Source organism: Sinocyclocheilus anshuiensis, unplaced genomic scaffold (genome assembly GCF_001515605.1).
Source record: "Sinocyclocheilus anshuiensis isolate Anshui unplaced genomic scaffold, SAMN03320099.WGS_v1.1 scaffold2166, whole genome shotgun sequence".
NCBI lineage: Eukaryota > Metazoa > Chordata > Actinopteri > Cypriniformes > Cyprinidae > Sinocyclocheilus > Sinocyclocheilus anshuiensis.
In genome coordinates this window covers 360363-377712 of record NW_015557079.1, presented here as the reverse complement: position 1 = coordinate 377712, position 17350 = coordinate 360363, and the positions used below count along the sequence as shown (strand labels likewise).

General features: G+C 39.4%; 1 protein-coding gene and 1 long non-coding RNA gene across 2 annotated transcripts in view; one reads left to right on the top strand and one right to left on the bottom strand.

The window, feature by feature from the left end:
* The window catches only part of LOC107676873 (microtubule-associated protein futsch-like), a 38504-nt gene that overhangs the window by 4981 nt on the left and 16173 nt on the right, over positions 1-17350 (bottom strand). The window contains exons 2-5 of the mRNA XM_016471599.1: positions 11208-11929; positions 10135-10222; positions 3278-3423; positions 547-3174 (exon numbers count right to left, since the gene is read on the bottom strand). Coding sequence (XP_016327085.1) covers positions 547-3174; positions 3278-3423; positions 10135-10222; positions 11208-11817 — 3472 coding nt within the window. The 5' untranslated portion in view covers positions 11818-11929. The remainder of the gene's footprint in view (positions 1-546; positions 3175-3277; positions 3424-10134; positions 10223-11207; positions 11930-17350) is intronic.
* Positions 12427-17350, top strand: part of LOC107676874 (uncharacterized) — an 8173-nt gene continuing 3249 nt past the window's right edge. Inside the window, exons 1-2 of the long non-coding RNA XR_001632781.1 lie at positions 12427-12440; positions 17328-17334. This is a non-coding gene — a long non-coding RNA (uncharacterized LOC107676874). The remainder of the gene's footprint in view (positions 12441-17327; positions 17335-17350) is intronic.

The following is a 17350-nucleotide window of genomic DNA, read 5'->3' as shown; positions in this document are numbered from 1 at the left end:
TAAGGGGTTAGCAAACCCTAAAGTGCAGAAGAGAGAAACATGTGAGGACAGGATATGGCAACGATGGAAAAGGGATGAAAGACTGGTATTTAGTTAATAGACAACAGAAAACAAAAAGCAATGAATATGCATTTGTTCAGTAAAAAATAATTGGTAAATACACACAAAATATGTTGAAAGTCCATTAGATTGTTCATTTTTCATCAATTACTTTTGTCATTTTGAAGACTCCACAAACAAATAATTTCATGCCAGTTCAGACCAACACCCATTATTAAGATTTAAAAAGAATAGTTGAGAAAAACAGTCACCTTTAGTGTAAATGGTAGTAGCTATTGCACATACAGGTTCTAAGCATATACTTATAATGTAATTTTAATAGCTGTATCATATTGTGAATGTGGCACTGCTGAATGAGTGTTTTCATAACTGGTTAAAAAGACATCATTAACAGGGAAACCCCAAGCTAAACAAAACCCTTATATAGAGATGACATCAACAAGGTACACTGGAAGGTGGATTTTAAATGCGCACTCTATACGTTACCTGCCAGGGGACTATCAGTCTTTTCGCATATAGTGGAGTAGTAGAGATGCTGAGAGTCAAGATCTTCTTGGTGCTGTCGTGACGAAGGATCAATCAAGCCAGACTCTAAGGGTACAGCTCCCGCTACTGAATCAGGCTCAGGCAGCTCACTGGACTCTCCACACAGCATGTACTGCTGCTCTGGGTGAGACTGAAACTCTCCATGTTGGCTTTTAATAGGGTCAATCTTTTCCTCAGATGCAGTAGTGGGTATCAGGGTCAACTCTTTAAGAAGAGATGGATCCTTGGCCTCATCTGGGAGCTGCTCTTCATTTTCTAGAGAAAAGATGCCAGGACTCTTGCTGCAACTCTCAGCAGATGACTGGGCATTGGAGTTAGAGGTCATGTAGTCAAAGCCATAGGATGCGGCAGAAGTGGCAGACTGAGGGGTCTCACTACCACCACCATTCTCCCCACCCATTTCTTCACATTCCTCTAGAGTTGACAAGTTGCGGCCCGCAGGTGCTGTTCCATAGGCATTCCCAGTGCCAGATAGCTCAGCTTGAGGGTCACTGATCTGCATTTCACCTTCTGTGTCACTTGCCTCATCCTCAGTAGCTGATGAAGGAGATGATGGAGCAGTTGCTGGACCACCCAGTACATCATCAGCCGGAAGAGTTTCAGGTTCCTCTTCCTCATCAGCACGTTCAAGGTGGATGCCTAGATCCTGCATGATGTCTGGCAAGACAGTGGGGACAGGGTTTAGTGGTTCTGGCTGGAGCTCCACTTTAGAATGAGTCTCATTAGTTGCCAATAAGTTGTTGTCTTTCACCTCTTCTGGTAAACTTATGTCTCCGTTATTGTCAGATGCTAGGCCAGGGTCACTGGAAGTATCAGGCTGGAACTTGCAGTTTTGAGAGGGTTTCAAGCCTGGTTTGGGGCTAACATTCCCCTCTGCAGCAGATATTGGGGCTTGATGAGGTGTGCAAGTTGGAGGCTCCAAAAGGTTTGATGGAGAGCCCCTTTCAAAGCTAACATCAAGTCTTGCTTGAACAGGTGTCTGTGTTGGGGTTTCTGGGTCTGCTTGCCAACATTCAGAGGAAGGACTTGAAAGAAGTGTAGAGGCAGGTTGTGGTGGCTGGGCCCAGGCATCTGCAAAGCAACTAGGCTGGTTCCACTGGGATGCTGGAGGGGCAGAATGAACCAAAGGAGGAGGCTGGATTCGGTTCAAGTTGTCTAATCTATAGTCTTCGGTCAAGTCATCCTCATCTGCATTCCCATAACTTTCAAGCCCACTCTCAGTAATGCCCTCGCTTGCCATTTCTACATCTTCATCCTCTTCATCCTCGTTGTCATGATGCTGCCTATGAGAGTCCTCTGCTCTTTCGGACCCAACCTCCATGTCACAGACTCGGTCATCATCATCATCATCATCTTCATCTTCATTAGTAAGAAGAATATCAGAAACCTTCTCAAAGTCAGGGGACCCAACAGATGCACCTTCGCCATCAGCTCCTTTAAGGCTTGCATCCCCTAAATCATCCATGCTCTCCGTGCCTTCCAGGACGCCTGGAGCACTTAGCTCTGACGCTCCCTGCTGGCTGCAACTCACATCCTCAGAGTCAAGCTCAGAGAGCAAGGCCCCTGCCCGCCAAACGGAGCCGGCAAGCCCAGCTGACCCAGGTCGAGACTCTTCAGTAGGCTGGGTGCCACTCATTTCTGACAGAGACACTTGTTGACTGCCTTCCCTCTCTTCTTCCACATCTTCATAACAGTCACTGTTAATCCGTTCAACTTTTTCAGCCACCTCTACACCAGAGGACACTATGGTAGCTGCAGAGTTATCAAATTGTGAAGCAGTTAAGCTTTCCTGCTTAGTTGCTTCCTGTGCAACTGGTGCCTCAGCCGCAATAAGCTTTTCATCAACTTCTCCAGATACCTGCTCTTCAGATTCCTGATCGACTACAGATGATGTCGGACAAGCCACTTCAACAGAACCAGCTTCTATTAAGGCCTCTTGAGCCTCTGGCTCCGTGTTAGAAATATCCAGCACAATTTGAGAGCTGACATTAGTGACCTGCACATCTACCATTTCCTGAACACCTAAAGAAGAGGCTGGAACATCCAGAGAACTCTCTACAGTTGGAGTAGCTTCAGGCCCTGAAACAGACTCTTCCCTGGCTATGGCTGCAGCTGTTGCTACAGCAGCAGCTACTGCAGCTGCTGAAAGTTGCACAGGTTCTGCTGCAGGATCTTTATCATCAGGTTTTGTTGCAGGATCTCTATCATCAGGTTTTGTTGCAGGTTCTGTATTATCCGGCTTTCCTTTTACAGACTGTGCTGGTTTAGCTGGCTGAAGCTTCGCACTGACCATGCTACCTGGTTGTTTGTGACTGGGATGTGCTGCAATGTTCTTGCCTGATGCTGGCCGTGAGGGATTGTTTCGTGGACTAGAAGGCACCTTACGTGTTGGTAAACTTTTTTTGTCATCTGGTTTAGGTTGAGGTGCTTTGATGCTAGGTGGAGGTCGTTTGGTAGCTGCAGCTGGTTTTGGAGCCTCTGAATTTGAAGGCTTGCTGGCAGCAGATCGGGATATTGTTGAGGGAACGATTTTTTTCGCAGGTGCCGTAGTGCTTGTTTTTCCAACATCTACAAATGACAAATAGATGTTGATAACATGGAATGAACAAAAAATTAAGCAGTACTTTTCAATAAATAATGTATATACATATTCCCATGAATGGTACGCCACCTTTCCGAGCAGCTGATGCTGTAACAAGGGGTTTAGTAGTAGTGCGGCTTGTTCTAGGAACTGCAGAAGTAGATGTAGTTGTCCCAGTTACTGTTCTTCCTGTAGCTGAAGTAGCAGCTGGTCGTGGGGCAGAACTTCCAGTCGCCCTAATAAAAAAAAAAAGAAAAAGTCATTGTGAGCAGCTTAGAAAAAGAGTGATGCCTGTTTGATGTTTGCCATTTTATTTTAGATATTGTGTTTTACATATTCAGATGATGTTTGATGATGTTTCATTAGAATGCCTTCCAAGATATTGTTTTTTGCCGGCACATGCATAAAATAGTTTCTTGTCAAATCAGCTTCCTGCCTTGGGTAGTAAATCTGTAGTCTGCATGCGTACCATAAAGCAATCTCAAGCAGCACCAGAAAACCAATCCACTGGGGCCATTCATCAACTAATGCATCTACATCCCATTTCTCTAACCTGAGAGAAAATGACTTGGGTAGGGAGGAAACAGGAAAAGGAGGGGAGAAATGGTGTGATGAAAGGAGTAGAAGTGGGGATGGGTAAAGTGTTTTGTAAGTGACCGCATTAGGGAGAAATGGATAATCAATTTTTCTTTCAGTCTACCCTACACTCCCTTAATGTAGTTGCTTCATAGTTCCCCCTTTCATGTTCTCATACGGGAGAATTAGTGATGAGAAGATTGCTTGCATCATCTCACATGCCTTGGTTACTTGCAATTTAATAAATGCTTTTAGTCTTGCAGCCCACAAATTGCCCTTAACTAGATGACTGACAGTCATATTTGCCCTAACCGGAACTTACACTCTAATAGGATATGATAAAGTTCTCACATACAGCCTGCTTTATTTGGACAAGGGCACAACAGGGTATGCATCACAGAAACAAATAATGCTAGCGAAATTGCTATGGTCACAGTTCAGTGCCACTGTACATCCATACACCTGTATGCGGTGTTAAAAGCTACTAACCTAAATAACTACAATTAATCAGACCTGATAGTAATAAGACAATAATGATCAGTAATATGTAGGGGTAATATCTGGGGTTGGGTGATGAGACCAAAATCTTGTATCACGATACGAGTAATTTTATTTCACGGTAACGATATACATAGACAAGTAAACAGTCAGCAATTAAATAAGAATAAAAACCTAATTACAAGCAATAGGACAAAAAGACTATAGTAGAGCAAATAAGAAATGCTGCATACATTTTATAAAGTAGCCTAATCAAATAGGCCTATATAAAAACACAGCATATTCTTCACCGTGTAAATTAAATATATTTCTTCTGATTAAAGTTACAAAAGTGACTTAAATCAAGAGCAGTGATAGACTTTCTCTCTTTTGTTGTGTGATTTTTGATTACATGAATGACAAGACAGCAGGAATTACTGAGGGATTTTTTCTTTTTTGTTGTTTGATTAACATGAATGGCAGAGAGCAGGAATTTTAGACTGCTGTCACTTTAAGAGCTGCCCAGATCCAATATACTGTTACACGTTTTCTTTCTCAGCTGTTCGCTTTCACTTAAGAACTAAATTACTGTTTTTACGAGGATACTTGCAAAGACTGGCATTTTAACGGTTTAATGCCTATAAAGCGGCAAAAATAACTCTTTTCAAAAGTCCTGCGATCTAGGAGCACCGCTGTCACTGCTGTGTTTGCATCCACTGATCGCGTTTCAACTGCTTAAAATCACTTGTTTTTAAACCACAATGCTTAAAAACGTGTGCAAACTATACATTTTCATGACCACGTATCACTGCAACGTCATGTGCTAATAACCACGATAGAGATGATAGTCCAATCCAAAATCTCTACCGGTTGACAAATTTCTACCAATTAATTGTCTACCACAGGGTTGGGAATCGAAAGTCGATTCCAATTCCAGAATCGGATACTTAATGTCAGTAATCAGATACTTGTAAAATTTAAATTCGATTCCACCTTACGATTCCTGTGAGCCCTCCTTTTTTTTTTCTTCATCTGTGAGGACCCGACCTGGTGATCTGGCAGGACCTTGCTGGCTAATCTAAGTGCTCTGAAGTTTGGCTACACTTGTGATCAGAAGCCGAAAAAAGCTAAGTATAATATCGGTGATGAGCTAAACATGTTGCAAGAGAGGTGTCACCAACAAGACAAAGCACTTTAATTTAACAGATTGTTAAAGATCATGAACATGATTCAAACAACAACGTGACTCTATTCCTAAATTACAATGATTCATCGGTTTCATTCCTCAACCTTTGGCGTGTGCGATCACAACGTTGTGATGACTTGGTTTGTCCGTGCAGCGTACAATCACACCAGTGTGATTTGGGCATTTAAATCTGCATTCGCGCTGCTGCTGACCTAAAGAGAGCAGCTATCATGTATATATATTTTTTAAGAGAATTACTCAAAAATGTTTATTCATCCAGTAATGAAACAAAGTCATTGAATCATTCATTCATAGATTACAGTGATTTTCTTTAGTTGTTTAATGTTTTTTTTCTTCAGAATCATGAGAAAACTACAATCTCCATTGTATAAAAAAACCCCCCTCAATTTATCCAAAATCGTGCAGTGATTATAACATGTCATTATAGTTGCGCCGCCTCTACTGCCGTGACTCCTGAAAAACTTTTTCATTCTGCGTCGCCCCATCAAGCTCTCGCTGGATCCGTTCCTCGTCTACCAACGAGAGGAACGTCTGTACATCCTCAACAGACCACGAAACAGTCATTTTTTGGTTGTTAAAAAAAGGTGTGCTCATTCAAAACAGTTGCGTTCGATCCTTCGCTGGCTGCGCGGATTTAAAAGGGGTCATATGATGCGATTTCCATCATTTTATGGAGGACTGTTTCCTGATCCTGGTAGAGTAGACTACAATGCCGGCTGTTCTGACTCAAAGACTGTAAGTACGTCTTTTATATTTAAAGAGTTTTTATACTTTATATATTTAAAGCGAGTTTTTGGGCAGTGTAGAGTAGGGCTTGTTGTTTGTCATTTCTCCGATCACAAATGCAGATATGGTTTTATGTTTACGCGGTGCGATGCAACGCAACGCATTAAAAGACAGTATTCAGAAAGTCATTATAATCCGTAATTATGTCCCCACTGGATGCAACAAATGCCTCGTTTGTAATGGGTTTTTAATTGGTTTTGTCTCGTCATGCCGGGACACAGCATCACAGTATGGTAAAGGGCGTAACATTTCCGTCACATGCTTGAGGTATCCGGCCAATCACAACGCACTGGATAGCTGGCCAATCAGAGCACACCTCGCTTTTCAGACCGATGAGCTTTGTAAAAATCGACGAGTTTCAGAAAGGCGGGGCATAGAGGAGAAACAATAATGTACAGTATGTGGAAAATAATGTGTTTTTTGATCCTTAAACCGCAGAAACATTTCATTACACCAAATACACAAAATAATGTTCTTTTTAGCAACATCATATGACCCCTTTAAATCTAGCAGGTCTGTTGTGTCTCGTGTCGCAAGTTCAATGATGCAGGTAGTGGCGATTCTCTCTGGCCAATCAGTGATCAGCAGGGTTTACGCGTCACATTTTGGTAACAGTACGGTTCGCTTGGAACCTCAACCGAGGAGGTACTGAAAAAAGTACCAGGTACTGTCCACAGTGGAAACCCCCCCAAAAGTGAACTGTACCGTGCCGTATACATGCAGTGGAAAAGTGCCAAAAGTATACTCAACCGTGGATGAGCACGGATGGACGAGATTGACACATGTGCAGTACCACCTAGTGGACTCGTTCTCAACATTCACCTCGCGCCTGCACTGTTGTACATGGACAATCCGCGTGGACACAAAAATTGGGCTGCAAGCGGATGGTGTGTGCAAACATCCGCAGACACTTCTGATGACCGAAACGGTGTCATGTGGACTGTGCGTGCACTGTCGTGGAATGCGGATGGCTGAACTATACTTTAGGCTTTAGTCTTTATGATCAAAAACATCATAAAAGACCTTTGTAAGCAAGAATCAGAGCCACCAAAACTTCAAAAGATGTTGGAATGTTGAAATGCTCAATTCAATGCCAGTAACCATGGCACATACTCCAAGACATACTCCAGCTCTTAGTACAGAGAATACAGGCAATGAGCAAACTTCTCATAGTAGTGCACAATGAAGAACATGGTCAAACGGCTTGGCCCCAAATACCAAGACTATAACATCTCCCCCACAGATTATTCCGAAACAACGGCCAATTGTTAAAGAATGAGAACAAAAGAACTGGAATCTCCCATTACAATTCTATGACCTACATAAAGTTTATTTGTACTAACTAGGACACTGATTAAACCATCTTTGGTCAAATTAAAGCAAAATAAAGATGACAACAAGAGGGAGAAGAAAATCACATTACATAAATAGAGGGCAACTAACATAACAGGAGAACGTTAAGTTATAAAATAAGCATAGCACAGCAACTAAGGTCAACATATTTGCATCTTTATCTTCATTTCTGTAGCATTATGCCTATCAGAGGCACCAAAACTCAATTAAAATGATGCAGATGGAAAGTACAAACCAAGAAGTTTCCACAGAGATGCTGACCTCAGACATCCAAAGGCTTGGGTTTTTACAACAACAACAAAAAAATATTTTGCTTTTCAAGGGCTCATTATCCTCATGACAAAACAGAACATAAATTGCCATGGCTATGATTGTGATAAAGACAAGACTAACAGATAATAAGATTGTTGACCATTATGTATCTATTTTTCCAGCTCCTAAACAACAAAATAATGGGTTGAAAAGTTTAAGATGACAATATAAAAGAAGTCAAAGACGTTCCTACAGGAGCAATCTCCCTTTTAACACAAATTGAAAGAACACAACACCCACCGGCACAGACATTTGCATATCAATAATTAAGTTTTAATTAAGTAATGGCCATTAGGATGAAGGTACTGTTCCAGATTAAATGTGTGTCACTCAGCAGAGCCTCAGGCAGTGAATTTCCCTTATATTCCAGTTAAACATCGTTTTAAAACTTAACTGCTCCATTCATTCTAGATATTTAAGGGTGTGTGGTCCTTTTATTTTCGACCTCATTAGCACCATTTCAAAATTTATAAGCTCATTCATTTTTAAATATTTGTCTTGTGGTATAATGTAACAGAAGCCATCTGGTTTACCAGTAATTTTGTAGCAAAGGAAAAAGGAAACCAAATGGTGAAAGACTAACAAGCAGCTTGGTTCAAGGGAAATTAAAATGGTCGATGACTTGAATTAAAAAATTCAAGAGGCTCACTTTGAAGAAACAGACAAAAAACTCCAAATACAAGGGAAATTTGATTTGGTAAGCACGGCACTTATCCAAGTCCCATGAAACTACAAACTGAGTGAGATGGCTGGTTTAGCAAGAGTTGCAAACAAAGAACCCCATCAAGTAACCCTCTTTTACCTCACAATGTTACCCACAAACTGGCAAAAAGTCTTCTCCTAGGAATGCCAGAAATATCTAGCCAGCACATATACATATACCAGAAAGAACAAAGTAAGAGTGAAAGAGAAGATGAGAGGGGGGGAGATGCTGTGATTGTTTCATGGGGAGACTTGGATGGAGCTAGTTTACATTTCCCACAGTAGGAGTGTGATTGTGTTTCTGCAGTGCAAACATTTAATTTGAAGATGCAGTGAGAATATATATTGTGTGGCAAATAATGAAAACAAAGTTAAACCCATCTAAACAGACATATCAAATGAGTGCTCAAATTCATAACCACTATTCACTACCCATTGCTCTATTCTCAGAATTAGACATTTCATTCCAGACTGAATTCAGAGTCAGTGCAGAAACACAGTGTGCACACAAACCACACCCTGTAGTCCTGTTTGTCTAAAACACCACATGTCCAACAAAAGGGAGTCTAAACAGCCTTGTAAACTGAAATTACCACATAAATACATAGAATTAAGCGCATAATTAAACCGTAAATCACATAAGACCAGTCATATCCACATTAACTGGCTGACTGCATTTACAATACTTACAATTGATGAGCTTGAATATGTAATCATCTGCAACAAACACTGTTTAACTCTCTGCAAAACAAGTTTCCCACACTTTTTGGCCAATGACTTCCAGTCGTTTGTGATCACAAAGTGATCTAATTGATAAGATTTTAGATCTGAGCAATATTAAGAAAATTCAATTACTCATTTAAAAATGTTAAGTATCATTTAATATTTCTAAACTTTCTATAGCATTTTACCAAATTTACAATTTTTTTTCATAAAGATTAAATAGTATTATTAATGAGCTGGGAAAAGAAGGTACTTTTGTAAGGGGATGGGAAAGAAATAAAACTGATCAATCCTAATCATTATCAGAATCACATGACTAAATATAGATATAAAAGTGAGATATATGAAAGGAACGAACAAGAGACTGAAGACATAATTGGTAATGCAGCTAACTTGGATCATAAAATCCATTTAACTCAAGTGAAGATACCAATTATCACTCCCAGAGAGTAGCATCAACAAAAAGAGCACTGTTGAGCCTATACTCTGGTAAAGCCTAATCTAAGCAGTCTTTCAGGGAGTCTGGCTCACAAAGCGACAGAAACTTGAGCCAATAACCACCAGACAAACCAGAGACCATTCACTGCAAAAAGCATGCAGTCATTGATATTTGTATGGCATATCCACTAAATGGTGTGCAGAACACAAAGCACTTCTCAGATGTTACTTCATCCAGATCTATGCAGGAAATCTGCCTTATTGATACCTTAAAGCCACATCAAGAGTTGTGCAATCATGCACTTCCAGCATTTAAATTTTCCATTCAAATACAGTCAAATGTCCAAGCTCAAATCTCCAAAAGCTGCTTTACCTGTTAGTTTTGGGAGCTGCAGTGGTTTTGGCTGTGGCTGAAGTTCTGGGTTTGGCTGCAGGGGCAGCAGCTGGCCTTGGAGCAGGAGCTGAGAAAATGAAATTGAAATAAATCATGTTCCAAAGTAAAAACTGACTGGGATTGCTCAAGAAAATAGTGGTAAAATATAACGATGAAAAATATAACGATTTTTATTTTACATAATGACGACGCCTCAGTTCTAATGGCAACATGGAGCGCGAGTGAGCGTAATGACCCCTTCCTCTTTATTACTATTTTTAATGTGAAATATACATGAATGAACATTTCATCCCTCACGTAATCGCTCAATTAGTGTTTCAACTGTGGAAAGACATCATTAAAACGGCTTGTAAACAAAATGTCACCTAGCATTTTATTTTCCTCAGGCAAGTCATCAGTGTCTACAGCTCGTTATTTGCTAGAGAAATGAAGTCTAGCGAAGAGCTTTTTGCGAAATATTAGACTATAGGCCTACTTCATTATATTTATTAACCTGTTAGTGATGTCTTAATTATTTAATGTATATGTTTAAATATTTTATGAAACAAGTTGACTCTGTAAATTATTATATTTCAACAACGTAGAAATTGTATAATTTAGAAGTTAATTTAAAAACAATTTACATGTTTGCATACAAATTTTTAATTTGTGTTGATTATTATAGTTAAAAATAAATAGTAACTGAATTATGTTTGGGCTCTGCTGTTAACTGTAACCATATAGTAATGTAAAAGGATTCCCTATAGAGCAGACACTGAGGTAGATTTTTATCCCTAAAAAAAAAAAAATTATAATTGAATTTATTTAAAGAAAGAGCAATTTGTTCAGTAAACCATTGTTTCATTTAAAAAAAATCAAATTATGTTTAGTTTTTTCCTCCTGCTTTACCGAAACCATACCGAACAGTGACGTCAAAACCAGGTATGTACCAAACCGTCATGCTTGTGTGCCGTTACACCCCTAATTAGTAAATGTCCAAATCCAATCTTAGAAGTACCAGAACTAAACTCTGTAAGTGACCAAGGAAACTCATACATGCCAGGCCATTTTACCTGTGGTTTTGGGTTTCGTTGCAGCACTAGTGGCAGCTGTGGCAGGTCTCTTACTCAGACTGGTGGCTGTGCTGGCACCCAGTCCTGTCTTTGTTCCACTGGCTGTGGTGGTTGTTGTTGATTTGTTTGTTCCAGCAGTTGTTGCTTTAGGTTGGGCCCTTGAGGTTGCAACGGCAGTAGAAGAGCCAACGGGTTTCTTACTTGGACCAGAAAATCCAACGGTAGTGGTGGGTTTCTTCTTGTCTGCTGCCGCAGTGCTAGCTGGAATGGGTTTCTTGGTTGGGGCACTCAATGCAGTCTTTGTGAGGCCATTAGCCACACGACTTTGGGTTGCTTTGGGTCGCGTGCCTGGTCCAGTGGTAGCTGGACCTGCAGCAATCTTGCCTTTGACTGGGCCTTCGGATTTGCTTTTAGCATCTACTGCTTTGCCAGAAGCTTCTTTAACAGTTGGAGGAGCCACTTGCTCATTTTGGGGTTCATCAGGTTGTGGGGGTGATGGTGTAGTCCCATTTTGAGACGCCCCGTCATTGCTGGTTGGTTCTGTTATGGCTTCTGTTCCTTCAGCTTCCATTGGTTCAGATGGTGCTGTGGCCACCCCATCAGGTTTCATCGCCAATATTACCCGACAATCAGTTGCTGCTTGATATGCTCGCTGGATTCAGTGCTGCTCACACACACTGAACCCAGGGATGATGGATGCGTTCGCCAACTCAATAACTGCCCTGTAAAAAAAAACAAAAAAAAAAACACTTTAGACAATGAAATGCTATTTGCAGTGACTTTTTTGGCTGTACGCACCTGAAGCAACTTGATTATTACTCAGTTGGAGTGCAAAAGTTGCTTCTCGTACAAACACATACATACAATCAGTTTGGCAGAGAAATGCTTTTGCGGTGTAATAGATTTGAAGAATTGTAAGTAACCATGGAACTGAAAGAGAGTTTAGAAGTAAAACATTCTCCTGCAAGAGGAAGCAACATTTTTTAAAGGGAACCATTCCTATGAAGGGCAACTTGGAAAAATACAGGAAATGATACATTATGAAAGAACCAAAATACAAACAGATCAAGTCCAGGTCGAACATCCTACATAACAAGTCCTTGTCATCTTTCAGTTGTTTACATCTGGAATGGACTACACTGTAAAAATTGTCCTGTTAAATTTATGAAAACAAACAAAAAAAAAAAACTAAAAATACAGTGACTGTTTCAGGTATTACAGAATGGAATACTGGTACCTGTATATTTTACGACTCGTAACATTTTATTTCATTATGTGATATAGCTAGGTAACTTTACAATTAACAGTTTTTACTGTGGCATTTTAGTTTTTCTGTTCTGTAAAAATTACTAACATTTACACTGTAAGTTTGATAGTAATGCGGAAAAGTGTTTCTGTAAGTATTTTGAGTGGGTCTCCAAGACATTAGTCTGAATTGAACACGAGGCTGCATAAAAATCTAAATGTTAAGATGATTTATGGATTTGATTCATTTATGTGGATCATTTACACAGAACAGTCACCACCACCTGCTCTACAGAAATAGGATGCCATTATCTGGACCTCACCTACCTGTTCATACAGACAAGTAATTTCCTGTCTGTCAAGTGTAAACTGAGATGGCATCATTATCACCACTGTATATAATGTCCCAGTATACATCTTCAAAATTCAAATCCACAACTTTGACTCATAAATATAGCCAAATCAAAATCTGGCAGAATTCTAAAAGAAAGTCAGTATACCCATTTCACTGGAGCACTGCTCTACGCAAGCCATTTTCTTCCTTCAGGGACTGACACAAAAGCTCGTCAGCAAAAAGATTGTGGCATGGGATTTGAAGAAAGGAGGATAAAGAGTCAACGTAATGGAGAGGGGGGCCATGAACCCATTCACCCCGTCCTTTTTACAAACTCTTTTATTCAGAATCCTCTCGTCTTTCTCTCCCCCCCTTAAACAGTTCTCCTTAGCCACAACCCCCCCTCTTTCTTCTACTCTCCTTCCCCTCCTCCTCTCCATCAGATCCGTTCCCTGTCTGCAGCCACACAGATGGCCCTAGCAGCTGAGCTATTGTTCTTGCTCTCCAATAAGCCCAAGCCACCAAACCAGAGAGCAAATAAAGACAGAGAAAGGGGAAAATCATGGGATGAAGTAACAATGACAAGGCAAGCAGAGAAATCTAATTTTAATGTGGCACCATCCAGAAGATGAGTGGACTCAAGTATGTGTGACAGAATCAAGAAGAGGAAAACAAACAACCAAACTGTGAATAAAAATGACAAAAGCCCCCCAGAAATATTCCTCAGGAGACAGAAAACAAAGAGAGAGAATGCATGACACGTGTTCTAGAAAACTTGTCACCCTACAGGCCAAGATGATGAATTGGGAGGTCATCGTTCTGCCCACGACAGGACAAAAATTACCCAGCAGCCCTGCTGCTGTGTCTCCATGGTGATGTGAAGATCAAAAAGGGGACTTTGAAAAAAGGATCCAACTTAGTCAGAAGACACAAAGTTTCAGTCAAATAAAAAAATAATTCACAGCACAGATCCTTAGAAAACAAGAAAATAAGTTTATACTTTAAAAAGTAGTATTTTTATATTACTACTTTATTAATTTTATATCCACATTTCAGACGGTTTCCCATAAATATCACTTCATTAGTCACTCTTTTTCCAGTAGGTCAAACACGAGCAAAGTGTGCATTTTGGATACAATTTTATTCTTATATTTTCAATTTTCAAGTTTTAGTAATTTTGTTGTCATTTTTATTATGTGTTTTATATGTCTATATAGTGTTTATTCATTTTTACTTCAGTTTTAGTTTTAATTTTAATATATCAAGTTAAACTAAAAGAAAAAGAGAAATGTTGCCTTTGCAACTAGCTCAAATAATTATTTTTTTTTTTTTCAGTTAACGTATTTATTTTCTTTTAAGAAATGAAAAAAAAAAAGCTTTCATTTGTAGTTTCAATCAACTATAACCCTGGTATGCATAAGAGATAAGTATAAGGACAAACTAACAAAACAATAAGGGGAGGGTAAGAAAGAATAAGATGTGCTATAATGATTGTGTATGAAGTGGTAGGGTGGGTTGTTGTGTGCGCGTGTCCTCATTTGACTGGATGAAGCCGTTGTGAGTGTTCACAAAGACAGCGGAAAAGGGTAAAGCCTGCTAATGTAAACAGCTTAATCAAAAAGCACTGGAGATTACGTCACATCTCCATTTCACTCACTACACTTCAAATAACTAAACCGGCTTCTTTCAGCAAATCTAAAAGCAAAAGCACTTGTGAGAACATTCAGGTGCTCATGAAAAAAAACCTGCTTTATCATCCAAACCAAAGCTGTTAAAAACAGAGGTTCCTAAAGAGGGGTTTTGCAGTGATGCCATAAAAGAACCATTTATTTTTAGTCTGAAGAACATTTTAGTAAACTGAATAACCTTATTCTACTATCAATGACCTTTTGTGGACTGGAAAAGTTCCATGAATGTTAAAGATTCTTTATGGAACCACAAATGCCAATAAAGAGCCTTTATTTTTAAAGAGAGCAGATAACATGGCCTTTCCAGTTCAACATTGCTGCTACTGAATTTCAGACTGTGTGAACCGATTCATCCAATTTATCAAAAAGAACTGACTCGAAACAATTTGCTTACAAATAAGAAATTACCATGGCTTTTGAGCAAGCAGTATCTTATGATATCGTAATGCTTTCAGATGGAGCAGAATTTACTACACATAGCCGTAGTTCACCGACGAGTTACGCAAAAAAAAACAAACATTTGCAGACGATTTTATTGCGCGATTATGAAATCGAAGAAATCATTCGCGATAATGACAGCTGTTTGCATAGCTTCTCAGTGAACTACGGCTCTGTGAAATAAATGCTGCTCCATCTGAAAGCATGTGAAAATACCACATTTAATAAAAGTTTTACTCCAAACTCACTTAATAATATCAGTCGAGTGTTTGAAATAAATCCTTCTGAGATGATGTGGCTTCTTACACAGAATAAGGCACACAACATATTTCATAGTATTTAAGCAGTGATAAAGGCACTGCATTATTAATATACTTTATTTTAATGAAAATTATAATAATAAGAACTCAGATAAACTGTATATTACCGTAGTTGTGTGTTTATTAGTCACGTTGAATCAATGAAAGCAGTTGAATCTTCTGTTTATTCAGCTGCAGCGATAGGCATTTTCTGGGTTTCTTCTGCGAGGCGTATTTGGAGTTTCAGCGCGAGAGCGGCCTCTGGCCTTTGGATGGAGATTTACTGCTGATCACAGAACCGTGCTTCTGTCGAATCGCAATCTCGATTCCATTTCGATTTATCGTGCAGCCCTAATATTCACTATTAAAATTTCCATGACTTTAACACAATTTTAAAATTTCCTGATATTTCTAGGTTTTCAATGAAAGTAGGAACCCCCTTCTGCCTCTCCACAACCTCTTCCCCATCTTGTCCAATATCTTAATCCACCATTTGTTTGGATTAGGGAATTTACATGTATAGACAGAGGATTATAAAGGTGCCATGAGGACATTTTAAAACACGCGTGTGCTTTCCTAATCCCAAACCCTATATTAAACCTCGGGACTTATCAAATCTAAAATAAAACCTTTATAAAGCTGCTTTCCACACAGGGACGTCCTTAAAGTGTGTCTGTCATGTTTCACTTACTGTAGTAGCTTGATTGACTGTGTTGTGACGGCTTCCCACTAAGCACTTCAGAAACATCTGCAGATGACAGCTAGCAACATACACTGGCACTAAGCAAATGCCACATTCAGTTTCCAGAGAACTTCTGCATGAGAGATACTGATAAAGCTAAAAGGAACAAATAAAGAGGTCTTGCAAACACAAATTCCTGCACAGGGCCTCCAGTTCCTCAGGGCCGAGCCATAACCACCTTGTCACAGACAGACATGCAGCTATTTCCATGCAGCTGTAGTTGGCCACATCCTGCATTCTTGTAATAAGAGCCAGTAGCAGGCCTACGTCTATCAAACATGCCCTTATTCTAATCGACTGGCTATAATTTGTAGTTTTACATGAAATGTATAATCTGCAACTTTAACCTGACGATAACAGGAAAATAATTGCAATCGGATGAGAGATGGATTACCAAAACAGACTTCACCAGAGAGGTAAAAAAAAATATAAGACAGAAACACTCTCCTCATGCAGTCTGCCCATACAAGGCAGTGCTCTCACAACTCTACTACTGGCACACAGACTCCTAAGAATCAACACATGAAAACATTGAAAGAGCGCAAGCAACATACCCCTCGTATTCCCTCTCTTTTACTCCCTCCACATTACAGTCAATTATTCATCTGACTCCCACATCGACTCCATGAGGCAGTTCTCACTAAGATTAAAATGCTGTAATGTGCATAAAGCTATTGTTTAAGGTTTATTATTCTTTGTGCATTTTTAATTTGTCAGGTCTAATCATGTCTAAAGTTTGCATTGTTTTCATAACATGATATGAATTTACTATCACTTTTGATCAATTTAGTGCATCCCTTTTGAATAAAAGTATTATTTTTCCTAAATAATAAATAATAATAATAATAATAATAATCTTACTGACCCCAAGGTTTTAAACAGTACACGAGAACATGCAAATAATTAAATATAGCCTAATGGCAGTTTATTATAAAAAAGTATTTTGAATAAATTAAATTCAAAACATCATCAGAAATCAATGCTGTGCTTACATAAATCTGCTTCTCAAGTTGATGATTCAGTGTTCAGCATTTGCACACTTGAAACCAACCTGTGAAATTTGCATGGACATCAGTCTGTGTGTTCACTTTTTACTTTCACTCTTCCCATATAGAGAACAACAGCCAGTAATAACTAGGGTAAAACGTTTTCAGTATTAATGTCGAAGGATGTGCAGAATATGGCAGATTTTCCAAAACCACCACAGAAAAATGTGGAGAAAAAAAAGCTTCTGTCTTCGCCTGCATATCAGTTACATTCAGAATAAAATGGAACATGCTGTGTGTAGTGCTGGAAAACCCAGATTACCATCTTTCTCCCTGAGTAACATCTCGACATGTTTGAGCACACCACATTCCTTAAAACGGACAAGAGACAGGAAGTCGCAACATTCATAT